The 11,248-nt window shown below is 42.7% G+C and overlaps 1 protein-coding gene across 1 annotated transcript; it reads right to left on the bottom strand.

Annotated features, from left to right (window-relative positions):
* Positions 1-2,444: 2,444 nt before the first annotated feature.
* On the bottom strand, positions 2,445-10,150 carry LOC125467714 (class I histocompatibility antigen, F10 alpha chain-like). The gene is given in 6 exon segments (XM_059639711.1): positions 2,445-2,571; positions 4,727-4,759; positions 5,130-5,238; positions 6,991-7,269; positions 7,389-9,895; positions 10,046-10,150. Coding segments are annotated over 5 exon segments (846 nt in total). The 5' UTR covers positions 7,687-9,895; positions 10,046-10,150.
* Between the last annotated feature and the right edge of the window lie 1,098 nt (positions 10,151-11,248).

An 11,248-nucleotide genomic window follows, 5' to 3' on the forward strand; every position in this document is an offset into this window, starting at 1 on the left:
AAACTCTTCATGGATCCAATTAAAAGCTTCCTTACAGCAAATAGTCCTGCCTGGGCGACTCAAACCAGCAAGTTTGGAAATACCACATTTCGACAGGGCGTAATAATTGGAACATCAAAACTGATCTTTGTAGTAACTGCATAGTCAAAGCCCACCCAATGTGAGAATGACTCGCTCATTTGTTCCCACTTTCTGCTTTCTGTCTGCAGTCCAATCATTAATCCATGCCAATACCATACCTCCTATCTGATGTGATTTAATCTTTCTGACCAGCCTCCTCAAGAAGGGAGGAATATTGACTCTTAGTTTTCAGGACACTTTTGCAAGTTACGTATTCTATGTGCATTGGTTCTCTTTTTCACAATTCTGTTTTAACGAAACTCCAAGATTATACAGCATGATTTCCCATTTACAGATCTGATCATTAGCAACCAGATGTTTGTCCCATCCTTCACAGTAGATTTTAATATTCCCCTAATGCTGATGTAAAGTTAATAGGTCTGTAATTCCCTGTTTTTTGCTCTCTCACTCCCTTCTTAAATCATGAGGTCACACTTGCTACCTTCCAATCAGCAGGAATAGATAATAAGATAATAAGAATTATCATTTATCTTCATAGCTGACTCCTTCATAAAGACTCAGGTCCTGGGGATAAGTTGACTTTCAGCAACATGTGTAAGGAGGTTGTACTGGAGAAATTAATGTGTATTCCCTTCTTTTTAAGCTCTTCGTTCTCCCTAGTAATTTGGATCTCTACTTCCACAAGACCACTGGTATCTTCCTCATTGGAAACAGACACAAAGCCATCACTCCATTTCTTTGCCAATTCTATATTTCCCCATTATAAATTCTGACACTTATTTCCATGTATGTCTGAATCTAACCTTGTGTACATGCATGTGTCTCACAGGTACCATGGACTGTAATGAGCCATCTCTTTACTAACAATGAAAGAATATTTACAGTAACTTGAAATGTATTTTCTCAGGATTCATCTAACACAGCGTTACAGACTCGGACATGCTTGGTCAGACTTGCAGAAGATAATTGCAGACATTTGTTTTTTTAAACCATTATCTATCTTTTAATATTTTAATGTGTAAGACACCGTAACGTGTAATCTGGTGAAAAGTATGACTGAGTTGATAAAATCCCATCACCGGAGTGTCAACAGGTCAGGGACACTTTACAATTCTGTCCTGTTAACCTTTCGAGGATTGTATTGCTATGGTGCACATTGCACAATGTTCCCCTGCAGGAAGCACTGACCCTTCAGCCCACAGACCAGATGGTGCCAGAAATTGTTGAAAAGGAGGATGTGACTGGATCCCATCCTCACGGGGCACCTGAGGAAACCCAAACTGCGGTTGCCAGGGTGGTTCGAGAGCAGCAGAGGGGTGATGGACTTCCCCAGGAAGTCAGAGAGAAGAGACGTGGAAATGGAGAGGGAAGCAATGGACATTTTTTAGTTCAGGACCAAAAGGACTTTGCAGAACATTTGTGGCAGATATTGCTGAACAGTGTCAACTTCATCTGCTCAGGTCAAAACCTTTCAGATCATTTGTATTAACGAGCAGCTTTTCTACTTTAGAAACTGTAATATCTGAATGTTTCATGTCAATAAAAATTACATTATATGATTTGAAATGACTCCAGGCCAATCTGTAAATTAAAAATGGGCTGCAATACAACTGAAACAATTTATAATAGAACTCTCTCCTTGAATGAGGCATTTCCTCAAAATGAAACAGTAAAAACCCACCCTCTTATCTGTGTCTGAGGGTCAATCTCACAGGACAGGATGGAGGCAGATAAAGGTATCTGCCCTGCCACAGCTGCCACCCTCATGCCTCCTGCATCACCCCCATGCCCATGTCCTGCCCTTCTTGTGCCAGATCCATGCCCAGCAGCTGAGAACTCATCACTGAGGAGCTTCTGGCCAGAAGATACATCCATGAGATGTCCTGTGCTGTCTCTGTTTCTGTACTCAGAGCTGTCAGGAGAGCTTCTGTTGGGCTTCTTTGTATTACTGCTGGAGCAGCTGTATCAATCTCCTGTGTTAGCACTGGCCCCTGGTTATGGGGGCTTGCAGTATCCTCCATGTGGACATAAGGATTGAGATTGGTGTGATTTGTACCAGGCAATGACTCAGGAATGCCTTTTCTCCAAAGGCTCAGCTGCTGAGAAGCCCTTGTCTGAATCTCCCTCATCGCCTGTCTGTTCAAGCGCAGAGAGTCAAGATGCTTGTCATGTTGAGACACCAGTGCATTCCTTAGGTCAGGAGGGAACATCTCTTACAGCAAGTGTCCACATGTGGTCCCTGTGTCATTGAAGATCATGGAGAAAGTCTTTGAACTGTTGGATGTTCCTCCACCCTCGACAGATCAAACCAGTTTATCTCTCACAACCTCCCAGTAACCGCACACCATCATCTTCATGGTGCCCTACTTATCAATCATTGAACTGTGAACATATGTTAAATAAACATCACTTTGTGCTTCCTCATTGTTTAAGGGAAGCTTGGTCGTATCCTCAACAGTCTTCAAGATCTCCACTTCAGGAATCTGTAATCTGCAATGCAAATTTGAATGAAAGTTGATTCTAAGAGTGTTAAATTACTTAATTCCTTCCGCACTAACTCTGCTAGCCACAGACAGTTCTATTGGCCATCCCAGTCTCTGTGATCTCCTTCACCAACAGTATAATATTACAATGTAAAAGCAACATACTGTGGATGCTGGAAATCTGAAACAAAATGAGACAGTGTTGGAGAAACTCAGCAGATATGGCAGCAACGATGTAGAGAGAAACATTAAATATTTCACATTGAATGACACTGCTTCATTTCAAAGTAGTCATTGAATGTGAAACTTTAACTCTGTTTCTCTATCCATAAATGCTGCTAGACTGGCCGAATTTATCCAGCACTTTGTGCTTCTATAATTTTTCAAGGTGCTCTACATTGATCAATACTGAGAAACTGGTGACACTTCACCTCCTCTTTGGGATATGTGTTGAAGTTTCGCTTATCAAACTATAGCAATGTGTTTGTCACAGCTGATGTAATCTTCTACTCTGTAAACAGGTGATTGAATAAATGCTGATAGAGCGCAGGGAATGGCACTAATGCATGACATTAAACTTCCCGCAGTTCATCCAAACTGAAGGCCAGTGGTTGCTGATTGCAACAGCCACAAGCTGCTGTGTGAGTGAAGTAGCCCTTTCTGTGAAAACATTCCTAAACAATTCATAGGAAGCCAATCACTGAAAATTATTTAGTGATTATAAACCATAACTATCAGCATTTGTAATGAAACATTGATGAATAGCAAAATTATATATTTTTCTGTCAAACTACCTTAGTTGTAAAATTGGTGCAGATATTTGCAGCAAAGTTCAAGTTCAAAGTAAATTGCAAAATTGAGAAGTTTCCCACAATACAAAAGGATGCTCTCAGTTGCCTCAGGACATTCTTTCATTTCAGGTCAATCATTCAGCCACTGAATGCAGTGAAGCTGAGAAAGTGTCAGGGGGAAGCCATCAGGAAAGACCCTCCGGTGACACTGCTCACATTTGAAGCAGGATGAAAGCAAGACAGGCGAAGGTTTCACTTGAGGAATCGAGATCCAACACTGCAGTTCTGGGATGAACTGAACAATCTGTGGAAACACATTTCCAGGAAGATTGATCACAATCCTGAATGAACTGGGATTGATATGGAAAGGTGGACAATGATGTCCTTAAACTCACTGGAATATGATTGTTGCTCCTCGCTGAGGGCCTGGGAATGTCCAGCAGTGGAGCCCAGGAAACCTACGAGGTAATGAATGGACTGACACAACGCAATTACATCAGGGTTGGGGTGGGGAGGGGTGGCAGTGAAATTAGTCTGATAGGCTTTAATAGTGTCTGGGAGGGTGAGGCAGGATCAGGAAGGGAGTGAGTTTAATCTGGTGGGTTTTAACAGTGTCTGGGAGGGTGAGGCAGTATCAGGAAGGGAGTGAATTTAGTCTGTTGGGTTTTAACAGTGTCTGGGGGGGCAAGGTAGGGTCAGGAAGGGAGTGAATTTAGTCTGGTGAGTTTTAACAGTGTCTGGGGGTGGTGAGGCAGGATCAGGAAGGGAGTGAATTTAGTCTGGTGGGTTTAAACAGTGTCCGGGAGGGTGAGACAGGATCAGGAAGGGAGTGAATTTAGTCTGGTGGGTTTAAACAGTGTCCGGGAGGGTGAGGCAGGATCAGGAAGGGAGTGAATTTAGTCTGGTGGGTTTTAACAGTGTCTGGGAGGGTGAGACTGGGTCAGGAAGGGGGTGAGTTTAGTCTGGTGGGTTTTAACAGTGTCTGGGAGGGTGAGACTGGGTCTGGAGGGGAGTGAAAAATAACTTACCTCCAATGATGGATTTGTAAAAGTGTCACTTACTGAATCATCAAAGAGCTGAAACAGGGATATCAGAAAATGAAAAAATGAATGTTATATTAGAAATGAAATAATATATCAAATTACTGTAAAATTGCGAGTGGATGATGGCAAATTTAAAATGTAAGGGATTTAAATGAAATGGAATAGAAGGGGTGAAGATGAGGAAGATGAGAATAGAAGACTGGGGTGTGATGGACTGGTCCATGAGGGAGGTGGACTGTGCCACTCTGAGTAGCCTATATCTCAATGTAAATTTACAACTTCCACTCCCTTCTCCATCATTCGCAACACTGTCCACTCAGTCACTTACTGTGAGCTGCTGTGTAGGCCCCACTTGGTGACTCTGCAAGAGCAAAATAAATGTTTGTCAGAGTGTGGAATAATCCATTCTCAGAAAATAAGAACACAAGTGTGAGGGAATGGAGATTGTGGAAAAAATTCTCATTCCCACCCACCCTTCCATTCTTCCACCTTATGGAAATTCTGGAGATCACCTCCATTAAATCGATATTCACTCAGTGAGGATGTCAGTGTGTAGGATGTGTTTAATGATCAATATTAGACTTGGCCTGGGCCAGTCACACAAAGGAGGATAAGAGAATTAGACATGTTTGTGCATGTGTGGGAACTCAATCAGTTCCATTCAACACAGTGCCCTGTACTGTCAGTACTCTGTTCCCTCAGTTCTACATTCCCCTCTCTCTGATTCTTACCTTTTCCAGATGATTATTCTCATTATCTGAACAGCAACAACCAGTGGAATGATTATTGATGCAATGAGACTTCCAAGATGAGTGAGTTTCCAATTGCTTTCTGGGATTTCTGAAATATATTTGCACAATATCAGGATTGTCTCTCTTCCTGGATCCATTCCTAGTTCTGTGATGATTGGGGACAATTTTAACTGATCCCACATATTGGGAATTGATGGGATCAGCTGAAATGCCAATTTGACTCCCTCCCTCTCCAGTGATGTCCCTAAAGATCCCATTGATGGGGGTGTAAACATCATGATGTCCCAATCCCATGGTTAGCTTCCCGGACAGTTCGGTTCCCATTCTCCCCAAAGTGGCTGTACCCTGTCCTTGTTCAATCCCCAGGGTTAAATTGGACAGCCCAGGACTCAGCATCACTGATGGTTTTCACATCAAACTTCAGAGGCTTGAGGAATGGCCTGACTGTGGGAAACTGGGCTGAGCTGATAGTGTGGAAAACGACTGAGTAACAAAACAAACACTTTGAAAGATGTACTTGGTCCGACGCAACCCCAGGATTTAGTCTGAACTACTGCAGTGAACCCACTGTCATCAAGTCATGAAAAAAGTGAGAGAATCCAGCTCTAAGAAAAGCTTCCACAAATATCCAGAGATTGAGGTACAGGCATTTGGACAAGGATCAGCTGATCAAACAGAGTGTGGATGTGTTTGTGAAGGGCAGCTCACGTCTGACTCATCTCAGTGAATTTGATGAAGAATCCACAAACATGGTGGATAAGGAGTGTCTCTGGATTGTTCTTATGGATTACCAAATGGTCCATGACAAAGTTCCACACTACAGATTACTGACGATAATATGAGTGCATGGAATTCATAGGAGGAGAAAGATACAAATTAGGATTAGGAGTCAATCTTTCAGCCGCTGAGGTCTTTGCTGCCATTTGATAATAGTATGACTGATCAGATTTTCACTTTGACTTGCTTTCATCAAGAATCTTTCTCCCTTGGCCTTAAAAATATTAATGACCGTACTTCCACTGTTATCTGGAGAAGAGCATTCAAATGTCTCATGGACAGACAAGGTGGAGGGAAATTTTTTTCCTCATATTTTTAATCTTTGTCTCACTCCAGTTTTAGTCTCCATATAAGGAGAGACATCAGTTCAGCATCCCCCATGACCTTGGGATATTACATTTTGCAATACCATCACCTTGATTTTTCTAAACTCTATGTTGCCTGATAACATTCCTGTGTAGGGTTTTGAGACAACCTAATGACATTAAAACTGCTAGATAAATTGAATTTGCTGTTGATTTTCTGGCTTTCCTCCTTATGCTCATACTCATATACCATGAACAGAACACTCCCCACTGTCCCTCCTTTATTTAACATATTTCCAGTAATTCATTAAGGTTTCTTAAACAGTAGCTTCCAAACATCTTCCATTGATTGTTGGGTTCAAGTTCAGGAACTCCCTCCCTAGCCCTACTGTGGGTGCACCGATCTCACGTAGACTGCAGTTGTTTAAGAAGGCAGATCACCAGCACCACCTTCTGAAGGGCAACTGTGGATAGAGAATAAATGTCAACCTCATTAGCAATGCTCACATCACAGATACCAAAAAAACCCCTTCGATCCTGGATGTCCAGCACCCAATCTTCGTCATCTTTCAATCAAATTGTCTCTGTCTCTGTGACAGGCACAACATTGAATTGCCACACAACAATTCATCTGTATCTGACTAATTCTAATTACCAAACCCTGTTTATTCATCTTCCTGCAGAGCAACTCTGATTTAGACTCTAAGGAGTCAAAAGGCCTTATCCTCTTACGACACACTCACAATCCAGTTCCTTACCCCACTGATAGAACTTGGCCTCTGCCAGGCTGCTGTGTTCAATTCGACTGGAATATCGATCCTCATTCCCCGCACTGATTTCAATCTCTTTCTGGATCTGATGGGTCCCATCATGGTTCGGTCGAATCCCCGAGGATTGTGTCTCGGACATGACCTCTCCGTTCCTTAGTCAGGTCACCTTGATGTCTACAGGATAAAATCCAGTGACCAGGCAGGAGAGGGTGAGTGGTTTGTCCTGACAATTGGGCTCACTCCTGGAGATGAACACTTCAGGCTGAACTGTGATGGGAAAGGGTGAAAAAAATCAAACAATAGACAGTCACTGAATGGAATGGGAAAATGGTTTCATAGATCAGCATAATTAGATCAAAGCATTCAATCAAAATTGAAATATACACCTTTTCTTTTGAAATAGTCGTTTCCAGATTGCAGACATGAATGTAAAGTCAGGACAAATTCTTCTTCTAAACTTATTTTCCAGAACTTGTTCCAGGATGCATCAGAATTCCACTTTTCTTTCAGTTTCACTGCGATGCGATTTGATGCAATCCATCCCATTCTGTCTGGCTCTAAACTAATGAAATCCTTTCCATCCAATCCAAATCTCATCGATCTCTTCATGGAGCCGTCATCACTGACCTCAACAGAAGGTATCCATTGGAGAGTATGAATTCCTGTCAGTGACCAAACGGGCATCAATCAGCAATAATTAATAGAAAATCACAAACTGGTTGATCAGAGGTGAAAGCTGACCTAGGATCAGCTAGAAATGGGGGATTAGAGTCACAGTCTGAACAGTGACAAATGAGATCTGGTATTAAATGGAAATGGAACAGCAAATCCAATAGTGAATGATGTCAGGGGATGATTTGAATGGAGTGACCCAGGGGTCAGTGCTGGGGGATGGACAGTGTGGAGTGACCCAGGGGTCAGTGCTGGGGGATGGACTGTGTGGAGTGACCCAGGGGTCAGTGCTGGGGGATGGACTGATTGGAGTGACCCAGGGGTCAGTGCTGGGGGATGGGCTGTGTGAAGTGACCCAGGGGTCAGTGCTGGGGGATGGACAGTGTGGAGTGACCCAGGGGTCAGTGCTGGGGGATGGGCTGTGTGAAGTGACCCAGGGGTCAGTGCTGGGGGATGGACAGTGTGGAGTGACCCAGGGGTCAGTGCTGGGGGATGGACAGTGTGGAGTGACCCAGGGGTCAGTGCTGGGGGATGGACAGTGTGGAGTGACCCAGGTGTCAGTACTGGGAGATGAACAGATTCATGGTGTCCCACACACCACATCCCACCCTTTCACAGTCTGCCATATAATGATAGCTGTGTAGCTGTCTGGCACCATTAAACAGGACAGTCAGTGGGGGATTGTGTGTCACTGATCTTTCAAATTGACCGATTTGCAATCTCCATTATCATATTCAGATTCTCCATCACTGTTTCTGAGCATCTGATTGCTATACTTGTGAGATGTTCCCAGTATTCCACATTGAATGAATTGGATTAAAAACTGTTGCCTGGGAATGCACTGATGGATATCACTGGCTGATTAGCTGACTTGGATGCCATGAATAATCCCAACACTTGTAACCTTGGTAAAGTCAGTGATTCCATGCACAGCCATGTGGAAGACTTCAAATTTGCTAATATCTGAAAACAAATTGAAGAGACATGTTAGTGAACATTGATGAGCCTGATGAAAGTGAGGATCTATTTACATAGTGAGAATCTTCAAATATCCACCACTTTATCACATTGTCAGAATCCTGTCTGATATTATGAACAGAAACAGATTGAACTGGGTCAAAATGCTGCAGCCTCTCAGAACAGAATAAACACAGAATCAGATACTCAGATAATCAACTGAGCAAATGTAGACACAGGCACAATCCAGGGATCGATGTGTTAAACAGAAGATCACTAACCTGGAGCAGGAGCCTGGAACACACCCAGTCTATCACTAACCAGGAACAGCTGTCTGGAATACACTCAGTCTATCACCAAACTAAAACCGTAGTTAGGGAACATAGAGAGAAAGATATCGAGGAGACCCTCCTCACCGGACAACATCTCGAGTGAGAAACTCAGGAAAACGCAAGGACAAGTCTACAGTTTATCGCCATAATCAGGAAAGATGTGGAGTGAGTTCTGACTGAAATGAAGAGAAACTAGAATATTTGGGAGGATGAAGTGTGAGACCATGGGGGACAGTCACTGTGTTAACAGTCTCTCTGTCAAACAGGGGGGATGGACAATGCAGAGCAGGATCCCCACTGTGTTTCACTGAGCTATTTAACCACCCCTTTATACACAGCCAGTAGCATGCTGGTGTCTGAGATAACCTGACCTATTCAATTATGTAGGCATCACAGCTGAGTATGGGGTGGGTTAAACATGGAGTATCCTTCTCCTCCCTGTAGTGTTTACAAGATTCAGGCCACGAGCGATGAAGCTGTTGGGCATTTCCCAATCAATGTGAAAATTAAAATTGTCCATGCGAATCATTTTCTATTTGCTCTGAGCTTCTCTGATGTTAGAGTTTCCACATCCTGGTGTGAGGAGACCTGGATACAAATCCCATCAGAGTCTCCCAGACTGCGCTTCCTTCAGTGTGTAAAATATCAGGCTGGCTGTATTACAGGCGGCTGGTCAAACAGCCCCGATTTCAAACTCTCACCAAGAGATTCACATTCACCCCAGAGACAGAGAGAGAGAGAGAGAGAGAGAGAGAGAGAGAGACAGAGAGAGAGAGGATGGAAAGCTGAATTCTGTACTTACCGGGAGAGACCCAGGAAAAACATAGGGAGATGAAGACAATGATCAGCAACATTCTGGGAATCCACTGTCCCTATTCCAATCAGGGACTGGGAATAAAACACCTCGAGGGGAGAATATCTACTGTTAAGGACTGCAAAAAAAAAGAAAAAAATAACATTTGTCAATACTCTCTTTTAAACCTTGTCAAAGTTTCTGAATGTCATGCATTTAGACTGTTGCAACAGACAATCAATGATCACTGTGTATCAGAAAAGTACCCACAAAAGGGAGAAAGATTCACCTGCAACCAATGAGGAGGAAGCTCAAACTCAGGGTAAGATTAACACAGTGAAATAGGAACTAAGGCATGAATTTCAGAGCCCTTACCCACACCACACCCTTGTTAAGTATTGAGAAACATTCACAGAGAAAGACACACAGGCCCTAAAATGTGGGCAGCTCACATACTTAATGATATCAAGTCACATATTAACAAATTCTATTCACTGCCCATTTTGAAAACAATTATTTTCGATAATCTTTTTTTTTAAAACCTACAATATCAATAATGAAGAAACAAACATGCAATTGGTCTGATTACAACTGACTGTAAATAAAGTCCAGTAGCTATTTTAGAATGCCCTCTGAATCATCTTCTTGGCTCTGTTTGGTATACGGTTTCAGACAGTTTCATTTTGACTCAGGACTTAAAGTAGATTCTGGAACAAAAACAGAAGTAGGTGAAAGCTCAGCAGAAATTTGGGAAATTAACGATTTACGGAGTCGACGTTTCCTCACAACTCAGGATTCCGGAGTCCCGGATCTGAAACATTAACTCTGATTTTTTCTTCCCAGATGCTCCCAGACCTGCTGAGCTTCCAGTAACTTTTGTTTTTGTTCCTGATTTACAGCATTTGCAGTTCTTTCAGTTTCCGTTTAAAGTAGATGTTTTTTATACTTAGAATTGGAAACTTCACATACAGAATTGTGATCATCGCACACTTTGTGATCTGTTCATGTGATCATGTGGAATGTGCTTGTGCTTTGGTTTATCCATTACTGGAATCCTGTGATCTGCAGGACACTTTTTGCTTTTCTGTCAATGTGTATGATAGATCTTTCGGTTCCGAGTACTTCAACTAAATTGCCACATGCCACTTGCAAAACACCATCAAGCTGATTTTGTCTGAAACTACATTGCCTCTCATTTGCATGGTACAGCTCCTTTTGATGGCTTATTGCATTCAACTTGAACAGTTAAGTTTGGTAAAACCAAACATGAACGTTTTCTTACAGACAAGAAAAAACTGCAGATGCTGGAATCCAAGGTAGACAAACAAGAGGCTGGAAGAACACAAGACGGGCAACAATTGGAAGAAAGGAGCAGTCAACATTTTGGGTATTGCCCTTCTTCAGGAGTGGATGTGGGGTTAGGGGGATCTGCGATAAATTGGGTTGGAGGGGTGGGTGGTTATGGTGGTGGAATGGTGTTGCTAGGTTAACA

Source organism: Stegostoma tigrinum, chromosome 34, assembly GCF_030684315.1.
Source record: "Stegostoma tigrinum isolate sSteTig4 chromosome 34, sSteTig4.hap1, whole genome shotgun sequence".
Lineage (NCBI taxonomy): Eukaryota > Metazoa > Chordata > Chondrichthyes > Orectolobiformes > Stegostomatidae > Stegostoma > Stegostoma tigrinum.